The sequence below is a fragment of the Typopeltis vanoorti genome, chromosome 10 (genome assembly GCF_054136105.1).
Source record: "Typopeltis vanoorti isolate ZY-2024b chromosome 10, IOZ_Tvanoo_1.0, whole genome shotgun sequence".
Classification (NCBI taxonomy): domain Eukaryota; kingdom Metazoa; phylum Arthropoda; class Arachnida; order Uropygi; family Thelyphonidae; genus Typopeltis; species Typopeltis vanoorti.
The window spans coordinates 23,319,053-23,346,477 of NC_143558.1; the positions used below are offsets into that span (position 1 = coordinate 23,319,053).

At 35.2% G+C, this 27,425-nt stretch overlaps 1 protein-coding gene across 1 annotated transcript in view; it reads right to left on the reverse strand.

Moving 5' to 3' along the window:
* Nucleotides 1-27,425, reverse strand: part of mRpL4 (mitochondrial ribosomal protein L4) — a 74,487-nt gene that overhangs the window by 16,872 nt on the left and 30,190 nt on the right. The window contains exons 5-8 of the mRNA XM_090398877.1: nucleotides 25,532-25,583; nucleotides 18,318-18,435; nucleotides 16,785-16,891; nucleotides 9,664-9,714 (exon numbers count right to left, since the gene is read on the reverse strand). Coding sequence (XP_090255003.1) covers nucleotides 9,664-9,714; nucleotides 16,785-16,891; nucleotides 18,318-18,435; nucleotides 25,532-25,583 — 328 coding nt within the window. The remainder of the gene's footprint in view (nucleotides 1-9,663; nucleotides 9,715-16,784; nucleotides 16,892-18,317; nucleotides 18,436-25,531; nucleotides 25,584-27,425) is intronic.

Here is a 27,425-nt window from a genome sequence, read left to right on the forward strand (position 1 = left end):
ATCAAGGATTTGGTTCCCATGATGTGGGCAAAATATTTGCAAGTCTTTTGTTTCTCCAATAAATGCTCTTCCTCTTATTTAACTGTTCTTTTCCAGATTTGAAGTTGTGGAACATTCTCCCTACAAGGGTATTCATTTAATAAACAATGAACAGATCAAAACAGAAATGAGAAAAATAGTTCCATGATCAATTTGAAGAGTTTTCCTATGACAATTTTGATAAAATGGTGACAAACATATACTAAAAGGGAGGGAAATCATGTTGAGAAATAGAGTACAAAGATAGAGACTTCAAACTATCTTTTAGGTTTCATTTCACTGACATCTTTCTTTGGATGGGACACTATCACAATGTGGGCATTAATTCTCCCCCCCCCCCCACACCTCCATTCAAAGGTACAATAGTAAAGCAGTGCCATAGGCCAATCACTAGATAGCACACAGGACAAAAAATCTTATGATAATGAATCAGGAGACTTCCTAAACAGCAGGCAAAATAATCCTGCTGCAATTTACTCTGCCTGATCATGCCTAGTGGGCCTCCAGGGATAGAAGAACAAAATGTTTGTGTGTCTTTTGCTGTGTCCATCTTATTTAACTCCTCTTCTCAATTAAGCATAAAAAAAGACAACATAAAGTAAAAATATAAGAAAAGAAAAGTAAACGAGATCGTAATTGTAGGCACTAACGCTTAACTAGCAATGAGTTCAGTATGAGAGGGGACATGAAAGGGTTGACGGAAGAGGCAAGAGTGGGAAAGTGAAAATAGTAAGTATATTATCTCGATATGGATTAAGAAGGGCTATGATGGAAAATGATGAGAGATGATGGTATGGATGAGAGTTTTTGGATGTGTTGAGTGAGTTTGAAGGAAGAATGGATTGTATAAGAGGGACAGCCTACACTTGAATGCGCTTGGCATCAGGAGTCTTGAAAAATTATTAATTGTAAGACCTACCACAGAGAGTCAAGGAAAATGAATTTTGATGGGAGGAATCGTGAGAATCTGTGTAAAAGTGACAATGTTAGGAAATGGTGTTAATGACAGGAATGATTATTATTGGAAATGATTATGAAGAGAGAATGATTCTGTTCAGGCCTATCAAGCATGTGTAATGATGTCTGCATAAGTAAGGAAGTAGATAAGAACAGAGATCTGCAAGTTGTTGAACTGTGTCATGCAGACCACAGACAGTTGTATGCAAAAGAGCATGCAGGTAATTTATTATGTCTGTACACGAATGCTACGAGTATCAGAAACAAAGGAGTACAGGTAACCCTTGTATAATGCGGATGTTAGGTTCCACAGAAATGCTGCATTATATAAATTGCATTATGCGAGACTCAAATCACATAGAAAAAGTAGGGTTAGGTTCTGAAATCATTTTTTTAAAAAAAATTATATAAACAATGACATATTCAACAAAAAAAATATTTTTATTTAATTCAGGTAATTCATTTAAGTTAAGAAAACATATACACTATAAAACAAATTCACAGCATAAACTTATAAAAATTACAAATTGTATGCAAACTTCATTACACATAATGCATAAATGTTTTAGGCAAAATAAAATAAAGTGCATATTTTTAATCGTCATCAGTGTCTTCAAAACTAAAATTTCGCAGATGTTCTTTATTTAAGAGTGGCCGGACGTCGTCATCACTTGAAATCTCTTAGAAATCATTTGACCAATTCTCATTGCATACTTCGGCTGGTTTAGTTATCAAGAAGTCAGAAATAAGACCTTGCTTACCACTATGCTGCAATTTTTTATTAAGTTCTTAATATGGAGCTAAACAAATATCCATTGTCTCGTGAATTTTCCGGAGCGCTCCATTGAGGGATCATTATCCGTAAAATAAATTCCTAACTCTCTTGCCAAGTCCAATTCTTCTGCTAATTTCTTTAAACTGAATTCTTTAATAGATTCATCACAATCAGAATCTTCGGCAGAACTTTCCCAGTCATTTGGTTCGACATCATCTATTAATTGTACCAGTTCCACCTCATTTAAATCTGTTTCTCCATCAATTAATTCACTAATTTCGTTTTCAACCATATGGCAAAAGCCCTTTAAGTGGCCATTACTATAAAAATAATTTTTTTACATAAAAAAGCATTACATATTGTAAGTAACTGAACAGAAAACAAAGTCTCAGCTTGAGATTAACATACTTATGATTTTTAATGTGCTTTCCTGGCAGAAAATGAAGACAATTTTCAACAATAAACACTTTATATGGTGAACAATTGACGTACATGCGTACTAAAGGGTATTTCCCCTAACATAAATTCCCTACTTATAACATAACTACTTGCGTGATACGGGCAGATGCAAATTTAATGAAGTTAAAATTTGATTTTTAAGTCGCACGGTGAAAAATATATGAAAAGATAAAGGGTTTCTATAATTTGTAGAATGTGTTATATCGAAACTGCATTGTATAAGTACCACGTTGAACAAGGGTTACTACAATTTGTAGACCGCGTTGTATAAATAACGCATTATACAAGGGTTACCTGTACTTTGTTGCCTTGTTTAACATATTGGGACCTCATGTTAGTGAGACCTGACTATCAGAAGCAGATGTACTGAATGCAAAGAATACAGTATTTGTAGAAAGGATAGACAGGACAGGAGAGGAGGGTGTGTGCTACTAATGATATCAAATGTCTTGAATCCAGTTAAAGTTGAGACCAATGAATGTAATACTAGTAACAATTTTTCATGCGAGTTTGAAGCCATCTGGTGTGAGGTGGAGTCTAAGAAGATTAAATACACAGTGGGGTGTTGTTACAGACCTGGTGGATCAGTTGCTAGTGATGAAGAAATTCACCAACAAATAAATAAGATGGGTGCGAAAAGAGTAATCGTAATGGGGGGGACTTTAATTATCTGAACATTGATCGGGTAGCTATGAAATCGCATGAGAAGAATGAAACTGAATTTAATGAGCGCTGTTGCCAGACAACTTCCTCAAGCAGCATGTGACAGAAGGAACTCAAGGTCAAAGAGTGTCGGAAGGGGTTTCAGATCAGTTATTGGAATAGGAAGGATATCGACAGTGTGTGGGAAGTGTTTAAAAAATACTTAAATGATGTGATATCAGAATGTGTCCCTAGAGTTAGAAGAATAGATAGATTAGGAGTGAAATGGATGTGTAATCTAATTAAGCAAGAGATTTGTAAGTAAAAAATATGATGCAGAAAGAATATTGTGTACATAAGGATGATGTCAGTTATGATAATTATAAGTAGCAGGCCAGAAGTGTTGTACAGAAAGCTAAGTCTGAGTATGAAAAGAAACTGGCTCTGCAAGTTAAAGACAACCCAAAAGAATTCTATCGTTATGCTGTGAGTAAAAAAGAAAGAATGAATTTGAAAGAATAACTTTACTGAATGCAGATGGTATGTGGTTGACTGATGTAGAAGTGATTGTTCAACTAATGAGCAACCATTTTGCTAAAAGCTATCAACCTGTATATGCAACATTTAACTCACTGCTACCTCTTCACCATATGAGGAAACTCATGTGGATAAGGAGAAAGTACTAGAGTTGTTGCACAAACTGAATAAGAATTCTACAATAGGAACTGATGGGACATCAGCACGGATGCTAAAAGGGTTCAGCTGAACTGGCTATTCCCTTGAGCAGACTATATAATCTGAGTCTCAGAACCGGGGAGATTCTGCAGGAGTGGTGGTGAAGATTTTGGAAAAGTTGGTTACGGCTTGCATACAGAAATAGGTGAATCTCTACTTTGCAATGAACAGCATGGATTTACTAAGGGAAGATCATGTTTTAGCAACTTGTTCACATTCTATATTAATGTTACCACTGAGTTAGACAGGGGATGGATACACTGTGATACTTTTTGGATTTTGCTAAGGCTTTTGACAGAATACAGCATGGAAATCTGTCGCATAAATTGGAGAATATGGGACTGGATTATAAACTATAAGCATGGATAAGACGATGGCTGACTGACAGATATCAAAAAGTGGTATATGGGGAGGAGGAATCTGCAAGATTCAAGGTAACAGTGGTGTGTGCCTCAAGGATTGGTCCTTGGTCCACTGTTATTCAATCTGTACATTAATGATATTGGGAAGGATTTGACAAGCGACATACAGCTATTTACTGATGATGTAAAGATAGGTAGGGTAATTAGGAATGCTACTGACATGCAGTACTTGCAGAATGATTTGAATAGGATGGACATGTGCAAATGGCTGTCATTTCAATGTTAATAAGTGTAAAGTCATGAACTTTGGTGTGATTAGATATCCAATGTCGCATTATATTGGTGGGATTATTCTTGAAGAAACTGATGAGGCTAGGGCTCTTGAAGTTTTAGTAGATAGGAAGTTGAAGTTCGAGGGTCATATAGCAAAAAGTTGTAAATACAACTTAGAGAATAATGGCAATGCTGAAACAAACCTTGATATGTAAAGATAAGCAAGTCATTTTGCCTCTTTACGAGGTCTTGATAAGACCTCACTTGGACTATTGCATGCAGGTCTGGTCTCCATGGTAATCCTAATATAGTTGTCAGTGAGGAACTTCTTCACACTATGGGCAAACATCTCAAAATGCTGAAGTTTGGACTTAATGATTTTCTTCCCAAAGCACTGAGGATTTTCTGAGTGGTATACCAGAAGTGGCTTTAGTTTAAAGTCTCCGCTTGCATTTGCTGCCAATAACAAGGTAAGGCTATCTTTCATAGGCTTATGTCTTGGGAGCTTCACTTCTTCTTGCGTGATTTAAGTTCGATTTGGCAAGGGCTTCCAAAATAACCCAGTTTCATCCCAGTTAAAAATTTGCTACAGCAGGTAGCCTTCCTTCCTGATTAAATCTTCAAATTTTTTCACAAACTTTTCTGCAGCCTCTTTATCTACACTAGCAGCTTCCCCCATCTGAAAACACTATGGATGCCTGTTCCACCTTGGAATCTGTGAAACCAGCCTCAACTTGCTTTGAATTCCTCAGTTTGATCTGAGGCACATCCTGGAGTTTTCTTCTGCAATTCTTCAAAAATTAACCTAGCCTTCTCACAGATCATTGCCTGATTTACTGGATCTCCCTTCATCTGTCTTTCTCTAATCCAGGTGATAAGCAGCTTTTCCATCCCACCAGCAGACACCCTAGCATCCATAATCTTCTCTCTCTCTGTTGCCAAAAAGTTGCCACAGTTGACCTAGGAACGGCATACTCTTGAGCCACATCTGTAATTATTCTACCTTTCTGCACTTTATCTACAATTTCTTTCTTCTCTATGCTCAACCAAGTGTGCTTCTTTCCTGAATTATTCCTCTGTTCACTTGTCTTTGGACCCATTCTTAAATTTCACTCAAAAAAAATAATAATAACTGCAGATGCACAAAATTTTTACTTTCTGAAAAATGCAAAATTGAAAATTATCACAAACAACACGAGCAAACACCAACGCAGCCCAACAAGAAATGACATAACAAATGACATTGCACAATTCTGTGCACACACTCACGCCAGCCCACGAAATTCAACTCTCAAATTGCAAGGCACACTGTACAGAATTTCAGTAGATGAAATTTTTCATTTTATGCAGAATGAGAAAGGACACAAGGGCATCCATGGAAGTTGAGAATGAATACTGTCAAGAAGGGGATTAGGACTAGGTTTTTTCTCATAGAATAGTGCATGATTGGAATGGATTGTCATTGGATGTTGTGCAAGTAGTGTGAATGAATTGAAGAACAGGTATGACAGCTGGTGTGAATATATGAACTCTCTCTCGATGAATTCCTGACTCCTTGGAGGTCTCTCTTAATATTCTTCTTTTGCTCAGAAAAAACTCCTACAAAAAAAAATAAATACTCCCCCTCCCCCCACACACACCAAAAAAAAAAAAAAAGTAACAAAAAGATCACTAACCTCTGCAAAAAAAAAAGTTTGCCCATCTACCTCACCAATATTTGTGCTCTTAATAAAGCTAATATAAATGATGTGCGGCTCCAATTTTTTTTACATGTGCATTCACTAGATCTAACATCCCCATGTCAAAGAATGCCACTGAATATCCTCTTGGCTATTTATTTTTTGTAGGAGGACATATAATTCCTGAAAGAATTTATTCCAAATGGCAAAAATGCCATCCATGCAGCAAAGCCACTGAGAGAGAAGATTTTGGATCAATGTAGAGAGTTTTTTTCCCAGTGTTCCAAGTAAAAATTTGGCAGAGTTGAGGAAATCAGGGAGTCCATCGCAATACTTTCTTTTGTCTATAAAGCTTTCCATTCAATGAAATACCTGGAATTCATGACAAACAGGTCCACAATGTCTGATGGAAATTTAGAAGATAATAGTTCCAATGTGTCATATAGAGGAATGATGATGAAGATTAGATAATGTGAAAACTGATCATTAAATTGGATGAGTCAACTTTTAAATCTCTAATTTTGAAATAAAATCAGAGGTATTCCTTGTAGAGGAGAAAGAGTGGCTGGTAAAATGAGTGCGGAGATAGAGAGAAACTGAAATTTTGTATATAGAACTTTCTATAGAGTCAACAATTGGTCACAGAGGATATCTGGGTTTGTGAAGTTTATGAAGACCATAAATCTTGGGTGATCTTGCATGATAGGTCCTAAGCCTTTGAACAGTATTTGGATTGAGAAAGATTACGCTATCTAATAAAGAATGAAGTTTATTAAGCTGACTATTGGCTGGATCCCTGTTGATCATGAAATAGGTGTTTCGACCACATGCAGAGAATATCTATTTTAATCTTATATTTGAAGGAGTCTAACACAATAGTAATATTTCCTCTACTGGATTTTTTTAATGCTGGGATTTTTATTATTATGTAGACAATATTGATTACCTTGATAGACCTGTGTTTCATTCAGGATTTCTCCATGAGTGCAGATCACAAAGATGCCTCCAACAGTCTCGAGCCTCTCTTCCATGTTATACACGTAGCTTTCACTAGTGGATCTTCCCATATTGTAGGTGGTCTTGATGGTTTTCTCTTTATTCTTGGTTGCCAGTTGAGTATTCTATATGTCCATCTGTTATCCCTGGGTCTGGCTATGTGACCTGCCCATCTCATCTTTCATATACTGCAGTTACATCTTTTATGCCTAATCTCTTTCTTAGTTCCATTTCGCCGATGTTACAGATCCTACGTTCTATTGCACGCCGAGTTATTCTGAGAGTCTCTTTTTCTTTTCTTGTCATGTTCCATGTTTCTGATCCATATGTGAGTGATAAAAGAATGTCACTATTAAATAGTTTTGCCTTCGCAGAGATGTCAAGATTTGGACCAGTAAGTGTTTCTTTTAGTCTGTTGAATGATAGCCATGCAGCTTTCTTACTTTTTGCTAGTTCTTCAGATAAATCGTTATTCATTTTTATTGTTTGTCCTAAGTAACTGTAGGAGTCAACTTGTTCCATTGGGATGTTATTAATACATAGGTGACTGTCACTTGTGTAGATGTTTTTGATCCATTTTGATTTTTCTAGATTCATTTCTATGCCTATCTTACTGCTGTTTGTGTATATTTTTCATCCATTTAGTCTAGGTCTTTTCTAGATCAGTACTAGATCATCGGTAAACATAAGGATTTGTAGTTTTTCACCATCTATGCTTATTCCTCCATTTAGGTCTATTTTTTTTCAGAATTTATTCTAAAGTGCTGGTAAATAGACTAGGTGAGATCACATTGCCTTGGTGGACCCCTCTCTTTATATCTATAGGGTTATTTGTGTGGTCTGATTTTTGTTAATTTCTTTTATCATGTGGATGTAAGTAGGGTCCACATTTATTTCCAATAAGGCATTGATGACTGCATTGTGTTCTATGGTATCAAATGCTTTTTTAAAATCAATAAAGAGGAAACAGAGAGATTCGGTATTCTCTGCATTTTTCTGTTAGTTGTGAAATGACCTGGATATGATCTATTGTGGAGAAGCCTCTTCTGAATCCTGCCTGCTCTCTACTAGAGTTGTCTTCGAGAGTGTTTTGGATTCTGTTAAGTATTACTCTTTTCATGATTTTATAGACTATGTACAGCTTTTAATTCAGACACAGGGATATTGAGAAATGGTGGTTTTGGATCATAAACAATTTTTGCAATCTCAAGGCATAATTCATTTCTATCCTCATAGGAGAGATTAGATATATTATATTCAACATTATGTTGAAAACCTAAATAACAGAAACATTTTTGGAACAATTGCAATGTGGCCTCGAGCCAGAACATTAAGTTCATCATCTGTTAATGTCAATGACTGGAGATATTAACACTTACTATGAGGAAGTTTACTTGAACTATGCAGTTGGTGTAAGTTTTTAAATTTGTTGTTGAGATAATATATAAATCTATGAAAAGAAGAACTATGATTGCTCAGACATGTTTTTAATTAAATTCAACCAGTTTTTTGTCTAAGGATGTTGGATAGCTAAGATTCTAATTTGAAAATTTCATGAAATTACAAGTTCATTTACTTCGGTCAAGCAGGCAGATCTGTTATTAAACAAGCTTCTGAACACCTTTCCTATACTGTATCCAAAAACATCATAATGCAACATTAATACTAACCACAGGATCCTCTGGGATGATACTAAATTATTGCTCCCACAAATCTGAATGTCTTTTTAAAGATAGTGCTGAGGTCCTTCTCCATCACCTCAATGACAGATTATCTACATCTAAAATTTGGGAATTTGTTATCAATAATCATTTTTCTTAGTTTTATATGTACACACACACACACACACACACACACACACACACACACACACACACACACACACACACACACACACACATCTATTTCAGATCCTAATAGTATTATATTTACTTGCTTCCTTGCAAATGCACATGAAAAAGATACTATTCTCTATGTGGCTACACTGTCGTTATTTGAATTTACCAATTCCATTTGTCACGCCGATGATGGTTATGGTACTTAAAACCAAAGTATTTATATAAATTACTACAGTTAATCAAATATCTTTCCACTGTGTTCACGTGTATTTTATATTTCTTTATGGAGTTACAGTCACCTCTACATCGAAGGCATTCAAATGAAAAAAAACCCAGTTTATTATGTTTATACTACCTTATCATGATATAATTGGGCATACATGTAGAATGCTGTTTACTAGGAGTTCAAAGGTGCATATCCTTTAATATGTTCTTTAATGGAAGCCAGTTTAGCCTTGCAAATGCCATGCCGCATTCTTTCTTCTTAATGATGTTCAATTTATCTCAAGTTCGATCTTATAAAGTTCACATAAGGTGCACTGCTTTTATCACTTGCTCTTTTACTTACCATTAGTAAGTAAAAGAGCAAAAGCAAGCATTTTATTTTATACAGTATTATTGTAGCTATCTGCTCAGCAGAAGCAACAAATGAATTTAAGTGTTGTAGGCTGGATGATTCTGTGGCAAGAGCAAATCATCAATGAGAGCAACCAATATTAATAAGCATTCTTTTTTCAATAAATAAACTTGCATCGTTTCACTGAAAGCTTTCCCTACATTACCCATAACTTCAAATTTGTGTAAGTCAGGGAATGTCTGTATATCCAACAGATATTTAGATACAACCAATATACGCTACAATATTATTAAATAATTAATACATATTAAACTAATGAAAACAAACAAACCTGCTGTTCATCCACTGGAATGTCCAGTGAGTCCACTATTTTCAAATCATCCTAATAAATGAAAAATTATATATATATAGGTTTTAATCACAAGAGTTTTCATAGTTTTCAAAAGTTTCGATCTAGTAGTAAAATTAAATATGACCAAAAAAATTAAATTAAATTAAAATTGCTAAATAAAATGGCATCAATGTGAAGATTTATCTTTTACAGTGATGCCATTTTAAATTTGAGCACTTATTCATTGTCCTAGTTTGAACCAGAATGACTATTTCCTTAACAAAAATTTGGGAAAGTCTGATCCTTATTAAATCATGTATGTGTATCAACCTTATATTTACTGTATTATATCACTCTAGCAAGTGGATCATGTCTGTTTTGAAATTCATTGTTGTTATTCTAACTTTCTGAATTATCTGTTTTCACTGAGGATGATGATCTGTAAGTTCATATTAAAATATTTGATTATATATTTTATTAAATAAACTTTCTTGTATATAAGTGTTTACTGTTATGAAACATGAAAAATTTCAGTGTTCTGACTAATTTCTCTCTTATTCCATATGAATTTATTCAATTGACTTCCCACCATACCAGTTTTGCTGATTCTGTTGTCTATTTCTATATTTAATTTACCATCTTCACTAAAAATCGTGCCTAAGTAGCTGAAATGTTTTACTTGTTCCACAGGTTCTCCATTCACAACACAGTTGACATTTTCAGTGATTCTGCCTATTTTCATTGTCTTTGTCTTTTTATTGCTGACCTTCATACCATATCTATTACAACAGTTATTCAATTTAGTCAGAGAATCTTGCAGACTTGTAGCGAATTTATTTAGAAGTATAACATCATCCGCATAAAGCAAAGAGCTGACATTAACATCTCCAATTTTGATATCATGTTTAATACCACTTTCCTTCATAATGTGATCCATATAGATAATGAATAACAGAGGTGATAATGTACATCCTTGTCTCACACAAGATTTAACATTAAACCATCTTTCTGTACTTCCTTCAATTCTAACTGCCGACTTACAACTCAAATTAAGACTAAGTATTGCTTGATATAATGCCCCACTGAGACCATATAACTGCAGCATATTGAATAGCTTCTCTCTTGGCACCTTGTCATATGCCTTTTCCAAATCGACAAAACTTAAATACAGTTGTTATATTCCCATGCTTTCTCGACTATTTGTCGTAAAGTGAAGATCTGATCCTGACAGCCTCTATTTGGCCTGAATCCAGCTTGTTTTTCACCAAGCTTTTCTTCCACAATTCTTCTCAACCGTTTCTCAAGTATACTTGCATAGATCTTGCCAGGAACACTCACTTGGGAAATACCTCTGTAATTCTCACATTCAGTTTTATTTCCCTTTTTATATATGGGTACTATGAGAGCTCTACTCCAGTCATCGGGAATTCATCCCTCTGTCCAGGCATTCTGAACCATGCAGTGCAGCCACTGTAAGACTCTTATACCACATACTTCAGCATTTCTGGTCGAATACTACTCCTGCTGCCTTTCCACATTTCAAGCCTTTGATGGCTTTTTCTACTTCAAGTATGGATATGTATTCCTGACTGCATGCCTGGTCAGTGTTTTTAAAGTAATTACTCCATACTTCAACGATATCTTTTTCTCCCATTTTCATATCACCTTTATCATCTCTAACTCCTTTTACAGCACTCTTTCTTCCATTCCTAAGCTTCTTCAACAACCTCCAGAATATTTTGTCACCTTCTTGATATTTATTTTCTATATTCTTGCCAAAGTCTTCCCATGACTTTTGTTTAGCTAGTTTTACACAGTGTTTAGCATTCTTGCATTTGTCTCTATATTCTCTAAGAGCACAAGCTGATTTATTTGACAGGAACTTTTGATATGCTTTCTTCTTTTCCTTCACTGCCTCTTTAACTTCCTGTGTCCACCAGGGAGTTCTGATTTTTTTATCCTTGCAGATGACCTCACCACATACCTCTCTGGCAGAATCAATTAATGTTTTCTTCAGAGTTTGCCACTGAATCTCCAATGTTTGATTCCTGTTCTCAAACTCTTTCATTTTTTCTTCAATAATCTTTGTGTATTTTAGTCTACAGTTCACATCTGAGAGCTGCTCAACTTTTATTCGCTTTAAAACTTTCTTACATGTTATTCTTTTCAATATGAAATTCAATTTTATCCTGCTCAAGACTAAATAGTGATCACTTCCAATTTGAAATCCTCTGTACACTCTGGTGTCCTGCACCAGGGAGAAAACATCACTATCAACAATAAAATAGTCAATGAGACTTTTCTTATTCCTAGCCTCTTCTCTCCATGTGAATTTGTGCACATTTTTATGTTGGAACATGGTGTTAGTAATAACCAGTCCATGTCCTGAGTAGAAATCCAACAGATATTTGCCATTATTATTAGCTTTGCTCTTTTCTCCAAATTTTCCCAAAATATTTTTGCTATTAAATTCAATATGGGATATTCTTGTTAGTAAATTAAATTCATTATGGGGTATTCTTGTTTCCAAATTACCTGATATTTTCCCTTTTTGTTATGATAAGCCACACCTGATTTACAAGTCCCCCCCCCCCCCCCAATGTCCTTCATATGCTCTTTCATGCACAATTCTTTAGAACATCCCATTTATTCAGCGTAACATATGCCACATATGCAGAATATTTTACAAACACCTGACTTCTTGAGAGGCAAATGAAGTTGCTTGGGTAACCTAAGCACCCCCAAGAAATTTTTTCGTACGTAACTTTGAGGTTGTGCTGTTTTAATAATATACTATTTTATCTGCAATGTTATTGATGTATGGTAAAGTAACTACATCTTCTAAGTTTGCAGGGCAATTTAGTGTCTTTTATTTTTTGTAAGATTTTATTAATAGTTTTCAGATTGTAGCCATTCTTTATAAACATTTGAAATAATCTTTTTCTTTTTCATTTTTGCTGCTGTCACCAGATGTGTGCATGAACACTTTCACAGTCTAGCATTTACTCTAAAGAGACTCACTTCCCGTAAAGCCATTTTCAAAGAAAAATATAATTTTAGTAAATGTAACATATCCATTCCTGTGCAATTTTGTGTGAAATAATTGAAAATGTGTTTTACAAAGTCTGACATTGCACTGAAGACAATGACATCTGGATTTTATTCTAATACTGTTTGTTTCTTGCACAAATATGGCATTTCCTTGTGAAAAGTTTTCCCTCTTAGTACTGGATAAGCAATTCTCTGCCAGTTTTCCTGAAATTATGGTTACTGGATTTTTAAGATCCAATAAAAATCCAGAATTTCAGGCAAGTTGAATCTTTTAGAAGGATGTGATGAATGATGAAACAACCACTATTTTTACTTTGAATGTAAGCATAATTTTGAAATCACCGATAAAATAACTTTTATTTTATTACTGAACTAAACAACATGAAATGTAATTTATTTCTTAAGTAAGGTAATTATATGTAGTTAGAAAATTTATTAGTTTACAGTAAAACAAAGCTCAAGAGAAAACACCTAACCTTTATTTTACTGTGAAAAACATCAATTTCAAAATCAACAACTTATTATTATTTTTAATTTGATCCACTCAAATTAAAAAATAACTTTATTTTGAAATAAATATTAAAAATAAACAAAACATTATGGGGTGCTTAAGGGTCAAAGCTGTATAACTGAGAGGAGACCTCCACATAGCCTTTAAAGGAATGCGGAGAACCGACCAGGGCTTCTGACCTAATGTCCAATCCTCACCTTCTCGTGGTGCACCCTGTTGGGTATCTACTTTAATACTGAACGAACGAGGATGGGCTGGCAATTTGGGATTTAGCCGACCAAATTGTATTCTTATTGGTTAAACCAAAATAAAAAATGATGGTACAACATGACAAAATTTCATGCCGGCTGGAGCGTCGCCCGGTTAAACAAGGCCCCCGTTGTTTTCGCCAGGGAACCAGGGCAAACAGCGAAAAGTCAGCTACTGGAACAAATCTGAAAACAAACCCCAACTCAACATCACCAGAGTTAAAGATCGGTACTATCAACGTAAGAAGCCTGAATGGCAAAGAAATGGAGCTAGCTGAGGAATTAGATAAGTACCAGATCGACATAATAGGGGTGACTGAAACAAAAAAGACCAAAACTGGTGAGATCTTTCTGAGCAATAAATACAAAATGTTATATTCAGGCAATGACAATCAAGGAAAAGAAGGAGTAGCCATAGTATTCAACACAAAATACGAGGCTAATCTTCTTGAATGGCAGTCAGTCTCAAGTAGAGTAATGTGGGCAAATATGAGAATGGGGAACTGGACAATGAGACTTATTTGTGCCTATGGTCCCACAGAAGGTTCTACTAAGGTAGAAGTGGAGGAATTTTTTGAGGCTTTAGAAAAAGCAACTGACACAATGAAAAAGGAAAAGTTGGTCCTTGTTGGGGATCTAAATAGTAGAGTAGGAAATGATTGTGAGACATACAAAAATATTTTGGGAAAATTTGGAGAAAAGAGCAAAGCTAATAATAATGGCAAATATCTGTTGGATTTCTGCTCAGGACATGGACTGGTTATTACTAACACCATGTTCCAACATAAAAATGTGCACAAATTCACATGGAGAGAAGAGGCTAGGAATAAGAAAAGTCTCATTGACTATGTTATTGTTGATAGTGATGTTTTCTCCCTGGTGCAGGACACCAGAGTGTACAGAGGATTTGAAATTGGAAGTGATCACTATTTAGTCTTGAGCAGGATAAAATTGAATTCCATATTGAAAAGAATAACATGTAAGAAAGTTTTAAAGCAAATAAAAGTTGAGCAGCTCTCAGATGTGAACTGTAGACTAAAATACAGACATATTATTGAAAAGAAAATGAAAGAGTTTGAGAACAGGAATCAAACCTTGGAGATTCAGTGGCAAACTCTGAAGGAAGCATTGATTGATTCTGCCAGAGAGGCATGTGGTGAGGTTGTGTGCAAGGATAAAAAAATCAGAACTCCCTGGTGGACACAGGAAGTTAAAGAGGCAGTGAAGGAAAAGAAGAAAGCATACCAAAAGTTCCTGGCAAATAAGTCAGCTTTTACTCTTACAGAATACAGAGACAAATGTAAGAAAGCTAAACAATGTGTAAAACTAGCTAAACAAAAGTCATGGGAGGACTTTGGCAAGAATATAGAAAATAAATATCAAGAAGGTGGCAAAATATTCTGGAGGTTGTTGAAGAAGCTTAGGAATGGAGGAAAGAGTGCTGTAAAAGGAATTAGAGATGATAAAGGTGAAATGAAAACAGGAGAAAAAGATATCCTTGAAGTATGGAGTAATTACTTTGAAAAACTGCTAAATGAAACAAGCAGTGATGACAGCACAGTGATAAAAAACACTGACCAGGCATGCAGTCAGGAATACATATCCATACTTGAAGTAGAAAAAGCCATCAAAGGCTTGAAATGTGGAAAGGCAGCAGGAGTAGATGATATTCGACCAGAAATGCTGAAGTATGGTGGTATAAGAGTCTTACAGTGGCTGCACTGCATAGTTCAGAAAGCCTGGACAGAGGGACGAATTCCCGATGATTGGAGTAGAGCTCTCATAGTACCCATATATAAAAAGGGAAATAAAACTGCATGTGAGAATTACAGAGGTATTTCCCTACTGAGTGTTCCTGGCAAGATCTATGCAAGTATACTTGAGAAACGGTTGAGAAGAATTGTGGAAGAAAAGCTTGGTGAAGAACAAGCTGGATTCAGGCCAAATAGAGGCTGTCAGGATCAGATCTTCACTTTACGACAAATAGTCGAGAAAGCATGGGAATATAACAAAGATCTGTATTTAAGTTTTGTTGATTTGGAAAAGGCATATGACAAGGTGCCAAGAGAGAAGCTATTCAATACGCTGCAGTTATATGGTGTCAATGGGGCATTATATCAAGCAATACTTAGTCTTTATTTGAGTTGTGAGTCAGCAGTTAGAATTGAAGGAAGTACAGGAAGATGGTTTAATGTTAAATCTGGTGTGAGACAAGGATGTACATTATTCCCTCTGTTATTCATTATCTATATGGATCACATTATGAAGGAATGTGGTATTAAACCTGATATCAAAATTGGAGATGTTAATGTCAGCTCTTTGCTTTATGCGGATGATGTTATACTTCTAAATAAATCCGCTACAAGTCTGCAAGATTCTCTGACTAAATTGAATAGCTGTTGTAATAGATATGGTATGAAGGTCAGCAATAAAAAGACAAAGACAATGAAAATAGGCAGAATCATTGAAAATGTCAACTGTGTTTTGAATGGAGAACGTGTGGAACAAGTAAAACATTTCAGCTACTTAGGCACAATTTTTACTGAAGATGGTAAACTAAATATAGAAATAGACAACAGAATCAGCAAAGCTGGTATCGTGGGAAGTCAATTGAATAAATTCATATGGAATAAGAAAGAAATTAGTCGGAACACTAAATTAGCTGTATACAAGACTGTGTTCAAACCAATTTTAACTTATGGATCTGAGAGCTGGGTCAGAAGTAAAACACTTGACCAAAGACTAGAGACTGCATATATGAGAGTCCTGAGAAAGATTAGAGGCGTGAACAGATGGCATCAATGGCAATATCATATTAAAAATGAGGATATTAGGAAAGAACTTGACATTGTCAGCATCCAGGAATGCGTTAGCAGAGCTAATCTCAGATGGTATGGTCACTTAAATAGAATGGGAGAGGAAAGATTAGCAAAACAAGTGTTCTCTGCCAGGTTGGCAGGAAAACGACCCAGAGGAAGACCAAGATTTAGGTGGATTGATACGGTACAAAGTGCCTTAGACGATAGAAATATAAGATCTGATAATGTTGGAGTCTTGACAAGTAACAGACTGATTTGGAGGAAAATTGTAGATAGGAAGTTAGTAATGATGTAATTTTTTCATGTAGTACTGTCATATCCTGTACACCCCTTGAGGGTACATGGCAGGAATTTGATGATGATGATGATGATGACAAAACATTATTCCAACATTGTGGGAATGACAATTATCCAATATCAAATCAACAAGGATTTTTTTTTTTTTTATATATATACTTATGAAAGTAAATTATGTTTTGTCTGGAAACTCACCTGAGCAAATTTAACTGATAATGCAGTTACAAGACCTTTGAGTCTAGTAAAGAATGGTAACATATAGAATTCTGTTCTAGGACCACGTGGACCATGTGCTTTTCCACCTAAAAAAGTATAATGTTGCAAATGTCCTTACTATAATAGAATCAATGTTATGAAGTTCAACATGAATATCTTTTAAATTTATTAATATACCATCATTAAGGATTATCTTGATTCTAGTCAATCCTAGAATCATGTGAATATTTTATTATAAATTAAGTCAATCTTTATGCACTATCAACAACTTCATACAATCTCCGATTTTTTTTTTCTCTTTCACTCCATTATCCAATTCCACATGCAACACAAAGTGATCCAAGATTGCAACTTTTTAAACTTCTGCAAAAATATTCTTATGGATAAAATCTTGTCAAAATATGAATGAATACAATCATCACTATTTTATTCACAATCACTAAGTGATACACAAAGTAAATGTTCATATTCCTTATAATAAACTCAAGGGATGGATAACGGTTAGTCAGTTGGGATATAAGTAGTGCATTTTTTCTGGAAAAAAGGTGTCGGTACTCACCATGAAGATGTTATTACAGCAACTTCCACACTTTTAGCATATCCTCGTCGTCTCGCTTTGTTGGCACGCTTTGTGCACTGCGTTCTCCTTATGATCGTAAATCTTTTTTCTTAATGGCATTAATTGTTGTTTACGAGATTCTCCAAAATGACTGATTTTACCATTTGCCCACTCTGCTGAAATTTTCGTTCCCATGTGTTTATTGACAGCAAGACTTCCGACACCACGACACAGTTTACAGCCCAAGATTTTATTCTTAGCATACAGCCACTAATTTCTCTCGCAGAAGTCATTTTTCTGCAAAAGTGTCCAACATTCGGACCAATCATTATCAGAATCTGTTTCCTTTTGACCACGTAGATCTTCGGTCTTGGTTTCGTGATCCTCTTCACTAAGTGTATTATTGGTGCTTTTCTGTTTTCAGTTTTACAGGATCACAAGTAGATTCAACAATTTCTGCTTCTTCGGTTTTCCTTTTTTTTACTCATTGGCATAAAGTAACTACTTATTTTATTAATTTTGAACAATAATTGCACTGATTTAACTTAGATTAATTCAAAACTCATGTGAACACCTGCCTGTTGCAGAGTGAATATAGAACTGATAAACTGATATTGGAAGCAATCGGAAGTGAACACAACTTCCTGTTTCCGGTTGCATACGAACCTATGAAACAGGAAATCAGGGTACCAACTTATGAGTAATTAAAACTGAAAATTCAATTTTTGAACACAGTACCATCTACCAGAATATTTATAATACATTTTGCTGTCAATAAATCGAAAATTTTTGAAAACTTAAGAAAAAAGATACCATTACTGCGTACCATTGCATACTGCCAGAAAAAAAGCACTGGATATAAATAAATTACTGTAACTTACGATGTCGTTATTATGGTATTTATTTATTTTTTTATTCCTCTCAAAATTCAAAAATTATTAATCAGAACTCACCTCCCAAAAAAATAGGAGAACGAATACTTCCATGTCTTGCTCTACCGGTGCCTTTTTGTGGCCATGGTTTACGGCCGCCACCTCTAACTTCTGCTCTGGATTTACTTGTTCTCCAGTCCTTGTGAAGGTGTAAAAGAAATTATGATATTCATAAATACCATAAACTAAATCAAATTCATTTTCTATTTGGGATACAGTAATATTTACTTGCATAAATGAGTTTTTTCTCCATTAAACATCAACATTAGTTAATAACCAAGTTATTTAAACTTGTAATGTTCTCTAAATATAAATAGATGAGCTTCTGTAGCTTATTCGGTATAGACGAAGTCCTTTGGTCGGAAAGACCTGGGTTCAATTCCCGTCCATGACATGAGGAACCTTTATCTGGTCTCGTTTGACTAAAGGTGAGTATGGGGGTAGAGGGGCTTTTTTCACCCAGAAACTCAGGTTTTTTTTTTGTCCCTCAGAACAGGCAAATCGGCCCATGAACACACATGGAGTCATAAAATACATAATCCCTAAGAGGGCTCAACCTGTCCTAAGGGATGGGGGAGGAAAGGGGGAATCCCATACAAAATAAATAAAATATAAATAGATAAAGGGCACTGTATGAGGCCCCCCAATACAGATGTGTTTTCTCCATTAAACATCAACATTAGTTAATAACTGAGCTATTTAAACTTGTATGTTCTCTAAATATAAATAGATGAGCCTCTGTAGCTCAGTTGATATAGACAAAGTCCCTTGGTCGGAAAGACTTGGGTTCAATTCCCATATATGACGTGAGGAACCTTTATCTGGTCTCTTTTGACTAAAGGTGAGTTGGTCTGTCATATAGAGGTAGAGTGTTTTCTCACCCAGAAACTCAGGTTTTTTGTCCCTCAGAACAGGCAAACCAGCTCATGAACACACACAGTGATAAAATACATATTTAATCCCTCATTAGGAAAGCTCAACTGACCTGAAGGATGGAAGAGAAAAGGGGGAAAACCCCATATAAAATAAATAAAATATAAATAAATAAAAGGGAACTGTAAAGAGGACCCCACCACACCCAAATACAATTATATCCACTACATCTTTATGGAAGACCGAGAACAAAATACTCCTAATTTGCAATTTAGCCTTATGGCCTAAACACTAAATAAGTTTTTAATGAATTTAAACAGCCAAGGACATTTAAAAATCAGTTTCACTATTGAAAAAACTGATTGCACTGGAAATATTCTATATTAACTGAGCTATAACAAATCTGGTATGAAAATCAGCAATAGAAAGAGAAAGACTATGAAAATAAACATGAACATGAAAAACATTCAGCTGCATTCTGAATGGAGAATCTATAAACAAGTAAAATATTTCAGATAATTTAGTAAAGATTTCAAACTAAACATGCAAACAGAACAAAACAATAAACAGATATGGTACAGATATTAACCAAATGAATGGATTTACAAGGGTGGTCTGAAAAGTTCTCGGCCTAACAATGAAAAAAAAACGAATTTATAATTTCAAAATTATTTTTATTTTTCAACAAAATCTCCCTAATACATTTATTCCAGCGATGCATCAGCACTATTATCCCGTCCCTGTAGTGGTTCTCAGCAAGATCTGCAAAATACCCTTCTACAGCTGCAATCAACTCTTGATTCGAAGAAAAATGCTGATCAGTGAGGAAGAGTTATAAGTTAGAGGGAGCCAAATCTGGGATATAGGGTGGATGTTCCAACAATTCATAGTGCAGAACCCTTAATTTTCCCATTCCCAAAACACTTTTGTGGGCAGGTGCATTGTCATGATGAAAGATGATTTTTTTCTTCCGCAAACCGGGTCTTTTCTCACGAATTTTTTTTGTCTAGTGTAGTTAAAAGATGGGAATAATATTCCCCAGTTATTGTTTTATCATTTTCAAGATAATTAATAAACAAAATGCCTTAGCATCCTAAAACACCAATGCCGTGACCTATCCTGCTGATGGAACCGACTTTGTCTTCTTTGGCACAGAACAACCAGCTTCTGTCCACTGTTTTGACTGCTGTTTGGATTCTGGTGTGTAACGGTGAATCCAAGTCTCATCAATAGTAATAAATCGATGCACAAAATCAGGTTTATTTTTGTTAAAACAATCCAAGCACTGTTCAGAGATTTTCATGCGAGTGTGTTTTTGATCTGTTGTGAGCAAGCATGGCACCCATCATGGCAAAGCTTTTTCATTTGCAATTCTTCATGCAAAATATATCCTACATGTTCTTTTGAAATGCCTATAGTCTCAACAATTTCATGCACTTTGACACGCTGGTCATCCAATACCATATCATGCACTTGATCAATGATTTCTGGTGTTGTTACACTTTTTGGATGTCCTTCACATGGATCATCTTCATGGCTGGTACGGCCGCGTTTAAACTCGGCAGCCCATTTCTTAATTGTCGAAAACGAAAGAGAAGAGTGCTCATAAACATTTATGAACTTTGAATGAATTTCTTTTGGTATTAAACCTTCTTTTACAAAGAATTTTATATACTCAATTTTATCCATTTCAAGGGATACACACAACACTTTTGCTTCAGACAGCTGTATAAAACAAACTACTTGATAGAATGACTTGCAATTTCACATCCATGTGAAATTGCCTAAGTTGGTGCATCTTATGACAGATGCACCAACTTAGGAAAAAAATCTTGCTGCTAGAGTTGCCATCTGTGGTCGAGACCGAGAACTTTTCAGACCATCCTCGTATATGGAATAAGAGAGAAATTAGTCCCCAAAAAAACTAGCATCATACAAGACAATAGGCAAACCCATTTTAACTTATAGATCTGAAGTTGGCTTCTGATTAAAGTCTAGAACTGTGGATAGAAAGTTTTTAAAAGAAATTATGGATGATGGCATCACTGTGATCTAATCATTAAAAAAAAAAAAAAACAGCTAACGCCTTTCTGCTTGCCTTTTATATATACATATACACACACAAGCAAAACAAGTATAATCCAAATATATTTTATTTTTAATGTATATGTTGATTTCAATATGGCTTGAATTAGTGTGTATATCTAAAATTTGGTTTTATTTTGGTTTTAGGTGAATAGGCAGCTTAGATAATGGGGAAGTTATTATCTAGCACTTAAAAATCTGTGTTTTTGCCGGTAAACCAAGCTTTAAATGACTCATTTTCTTTCATTGATACAAACTTTATGGCATTTATGATAATGAATGCAAACACATGAAATCTCAAGATGCAATCATTTCCTGGTATGTACTCCCAGGGAATGTACAGGTTTATATAGTGCTATGATTATGTATGATAGCAATACATACTTACATTTACATTATTACTAGCTATCAATAACTTTCTTCCAAATTAATCTTCAAAATTCAAATACAGATCCAGACAAATGGATGTCATTCTCATCGCTACACTCCAGAGGCACTACTAATTTAATGGATTCCTGACAGTATCCATAAGCTGTTCCTTCTGTCTTTGTTTAAAGTTGGCTAAAACATAGAATTCTGCATTCAAATGTTTAAATTTATTTCGTGTGGTTACTTATACTATTATTATTCAAGTCTTTGTATAAGGGGTGCTTAAGGGTCAAAGCTGTATAACTGAGAGGAGACCTCCACATAGCCTTTAAAGAAATGCGGAGAACTGACCAGGGCTTCTGACCCAATGTCCAATCCTCACCTTCTCGTGGTGCACCCTGTTGGGTATCTACTTGGATACTGAATGAATGAGGATGGGCTGCCAATTTGGGATTTAGCCGACCAAATTGTATTCTTATTGGTTAAACCAAAATAAAAAATGATGGTACAACATGACAAAATTTCATGCCGGCTGGGGCGTCACCCGGTTAAACAAGGCCCCCAGTTGTTTTCGCCAGGGAACCAGGGCGAACAGCGAAAAGTCAGCTACTGGAACAAATCTGAAAACAAACCCCAACTCAACATCACCAGAGTTAAAGATTGGTACTATCAATTTAAGAAGCCTGAATGGCAAAGAAATGGAGCTAGCTGAGGAATTAGATAAGTACCAGATCGACATAATAGGGGTGACTGAAACAAAAAAGACAAAAACTGGTGAGATCTTTCTGAGCAATAAATACAAAATGTTATATTCAGGCAATGAAAATCAAGGAAAAGAAGGAGTAGCCATAGTATTCAACACAAAATACGAGGCTAATCTTCTTCAATGGCAGTCAGTCTCGAGTAGAGTAATGTGGGCAAATATGAGAATGGGGAACTGGACATTGAGACTTATTTGTGCCTATGGTCCCACAGAAGGTTCTACTAAGGTAGAAGTGGAGGAATTTTTTGAGGCTCTAGAGAAAGCAACTGACACAATGAAAAAGGAAAAGTTGGTCCTTGTTGGGGATCTAAATAGCAGAGTAGGAAGTGATTGTCAGATATACAAAAATGTTTTGGGAAAATTTGGAGAAAAGAGCAAAGCTAATAATAATGGCAAATATCTGTTGGATTTCTGCTCAGGACATGGACTGGTTATTACTAACACCATGTTCCAACATAAAAATGTGCACATTTTCACATGGAGAGAAGAGGCTAGGAATAAGAAAAGTCTCCTTGACTATGTTATTGTTGATAGTGATGTTTTCTCCCTGGTGCAGGACACCAGAGTGTACAGAGGATTTCAAATTGGAAGTGATCACTATTTAGTCTTGAGAAGGATAAAACTGAATTTCATATTGAAAAGAATAACATGTAAGAAAGTTTTAAAGTGAATAAAAGTTGAGCAGCTCTCAGATGTGAACTGTAGACTAAAATACATAAAGATTATTGAAGAAAAAATGAAAGAGTTTGAGAACAGCAACCAGACCGTGGAGAGCCAATGGCAAATCCTGAAGAAAACATTGATTGATTCAGCAAGAGGCATGTGGTGAGGTTGTCTGCTAGAATAGAAAAATCAGAACTCCATGATGGACACAGGAAGTTAAAGAGTGAAGGAAAAGAAGAAAGCATATCAAAAGTTCCTGGCAAATATGTCAGCTTGAGAGAATATAGAGACAAATGCAAGAATGCAAAACACTGTGTAAAACTAGCTAAACAAAAGTCATGGGAGGACTTTGACAAGAATATAGAAAATATCAAGAAGGTGGCAAAATATTCTGGAGGTTGTTGAAGAAGCTTAGGAATGGAGGAAAGAGTGCTGTAAAAGGAGTTAGAGATGATAAAACTGACATGAAAACTGGAGAAAAAGATGTCCTTGAAGTATGGAGTAATTACTTTGAAAAACTGATAAATGAAACAAGCAGTGATGACAGCACAGCGGTAAAAAACACTGACCAGGCATGCAGTCAGGAATACATATCCATACTTGAAGTAGAAAAAGCCATCAAAGGCTTGAAATGTGGAAAGGCAGCAGGAGTAGTATTCGACCAGAAATGCTGAAGTATGTGGTATAAGAGTCTTACAGTGGCTGCACTGCATGGTTCAGAATGCCTGGACAGAGGGACGAATTCCCCATGATTGGAGTAGAGCTCTTATAGTACCCATATATAAAAAAAGGGAAATAAAACTGAATGTGAGAATTACAGAGGTATTTCCCAACTGAATGTTGCTGGCAAGATCTATGCAAGTATACTTGAGAAACGGTTGAGAAGAATTGTGGAAGAAAAGCTTGGTGAAGAACAAGCTGGATTCAGGCCAAATAGAGGCTGTCAGGATCAGATCTTCACTTTACGACAATTAGTCGAGAAAGCATGGGAATATAACAAAGATCTGTATTTAAGTTTTGTCGATTTGGAAAAGGCATATGACAAGGTGCCAAGAGAGAAGCTATTCAATACGCTACAGTTATATGGTCTCAGTGGGGCATTATATCAAGCAATACTTAGTCTTTATTTGAATTGTAAGTCGACAGTTAGAATTGAAGGAAGTACAGAAAGATGGTTTAATGTTAAATCTGGTGTGAGACATGGATGTACTATCACCTCTTATTCATTATCTATATGGATCACATTATGAAGGAAAGTGGTATTAAACATGATATCAAAATTGGAGATGTTAATGTCAGCTCTTTGCTTTATGCGGATGATGTTATACTTCTAAATAAATCCGCTACAAGTCTGCAAGATTCTCTGACTAAATTGAATAGCTGTTGTAATAGATATGGTATGAAGGTCAGCAATAAAAAGACAAAGACAATAAAAATAGGCAGAATCATTGAAAATGTCAACTGTGTTGTGAATGGAGAACCTGTGGAACAAGTAAAACATTTCAGTTACTTAGGCATGATTTTTACTGAAGATGGTAAATTAAATATAGAAATAGACAACAGAATCAGCAAAGCTAGTATGATGGGAAGTCAACTGAATAAATTCATATGGAATAAGAGAGAAATTAGTCGGAACACTAAATTAGCTGTATACAAGACAGTGTTCAAACCAATTTTAACTTATGGATCTGAGAGCTGGGTCAACACTTGACCAAAGACTAGAGACCACAGATATGAGAGTCTTTATAGGCATGAACACACATCTGTTCATGCCTATAAAGATTATAGGCATGAACAGATGGCATCAATGGCAATATCATATTAAAAACGAGGATATTAGGAAAGAACTTGACATTGTCAGCATCCAGGAATGCGTTAGCAGAGCTAATCGCAGGTGGTATGGTCACTTAAACAGAATGGGCGAAGAAAGATTAGCAAAACAAGTGTTCTCTGCCAGGTTGGCAGCAAAACGATCCAGAGGAAGACCAAGATATAGGTGGATTGATACGGTACAAAGTGCCTTAGATGATAGAAATATAAGAAATAAAAGAAATAAAAGTCTGCTAATGTTGGAGTCTTGAGAAGTAACACACTGATTTGGAGGAAAATTTAGATAAGAAGTTGGTAATGATGTAATTTTTTTCATGTAGTACTATCATATCCTGTACACCCCTTGAGGGTACATGGCAACAATTTGATGATGATGATGATGGTCTTTGTATAATCCAAACAAAAGCCTATATTTTTGAAGTCTCAACAATTTCATTCTTAATGATATCATCCAATATCATTAAGATGTAAATCTACACATCATTCCCATTAAACAGTTCCATTCTGCAGCATAAATTAATACAGATACAATGGAACACAAAGACAATGTATAATGCTCTCTTCAGATGTTCATACCCAATTACAGTTGCATAATTTCAAATAATAGTATCTATAATATTGAACTGATACACAGATATGAAAAATCACTTACCACAAACCTGTACTGATCTTGCCAACGTACATTTAAGTGCAGTATATCTACCCTGAAATAATACAATGTTAATAATATTTTCTAAGCAGAAAGAATAAAAATTAAGATAAGAAATTTAACTTACATTTATCAATGATGTTTTTTATACATTCATTAAAACTGTCAAAATTAATTATGTTATAAAAACAAGATTCAAGGATTAACATGGTTTTTTCTTAGAAATAAACTTGAAAAAAAAAAAACTTGATAATGAAAGAATAGGTAGAAGGATAGGATGCAAAATCATCAAAAATTCTATTTTAAATTAGGTGTTAGGAAATTATACTTTATTTATTGTTAGATAAAACTTTAAGAAAAAATTTTTTTTGCGTGTTTGTGTGTTCACATAATAATGCATGTCCAGGAGGTAGAGGGGATGTTACCTGCTATGTGTAGACACACATCTATACAAGTTAAAATCCTGTTCTGTTTAAAATGCATAATTTCATCATATTGCTCTGTGTAAAAGGAAGAAGTGTTAAGTAGCATGAGTAGGCCAAGTTTTCAATAAACTAGAAAAGGAACTCTGTTTTGAAGACCAAACTTTTATTTATTTTTCTTTAAATATCATTTCAGGTCTCCTAATAAGAAATATAGTGGTATTGCACTGGACCCATGAAAATCACTTCTTAATCAGAACTTTGCAGATATTCAATACACTGGTTAGAACTTATAACACACATTAGTATCAAGAACAGGCCAAGCACTAGATAAGCCAACAATCCTGCTCAAAGCCCAACTTTTTTTATGCTACTTCAGGTCTCATTTCTTACAAACAAGCCAGCATGTTATACAGCACTATGAAAACCATCTATTATCATCTTAAAACTTACAAGCATCTATGTTACAACATCTAGGATTTGAACTCTCAGCTTTAAATGACAAAAAAAAACCCAGAGATAACCGAAGTAAGTGCCTTGTGAAATCGCAACCGGAAATAAAATACTTCAATATAGGCAATTAAACTAGAACGTCACTTTTTTTATGACCCTGTATGTGATAATGATATAATAATTCTATATAAATTAACTAACACAGTAGAAATGTTTGCTATAATTAAAGCAGTGGTAACATTGGAATATAGAATCAGCTTATGCTAGAATATACACTCAAGGAAATGAATATTAAATAACAATAAAACTGAAAATAAAGGACCATGAAAGAACAATGAAGAAGAAATGCTTTGGGAGGGGGGTAGTTAATGTTATTAACTTTGCTGTAGCAAGTGTAGAGATTTGTTATTGCTAATGGTTCAATCCTGTCAACTCAGTAAGAATCCGCAACAAAACACAATCATATTAATTATTATTACCCAAGACCCCCATGGAGTCAAAGATTCACCTGGGGGGTCCTTTATCATGCACAGCTCATCATACCATGCTTTAAACACACTCAAATTCTCTGCAGTCACCATACTCAGGCAAGGCATTCCAATCATTCCCAACTCTGCATGAAAAAAACTTTCTTCTCACTTCTCTACTCACACCCTCTTTATACAGTTTCCAGGGATGACCTCTGGTTCTCCCACTATTTTCTGTAGAACCTCTCCAGCATTGATCCTATAACAACCCCTTATTAACTTTTAGGTCTCTATCATATCTCCCCTCTTCATCCTGTCCACCAGACTCTGCAAATTGCATCTTCTCAATCTTTCCTCATACTCAACATTCCAGAGGCTAGAAACTATCTTAGTCAGTTGCTTCTGGACCCTTTTCAACATCTCTTCGTCCTTCTGAAAACCAGGTGACCAAATCTGGGCACAATAGTGATGTGTGGTCTAATCCAATGGAACAAAAATCTCCCTACTTCTACAAGTCTGCATCATTCCCAGAAGCCTTTGTGTTGTCTTCACAAT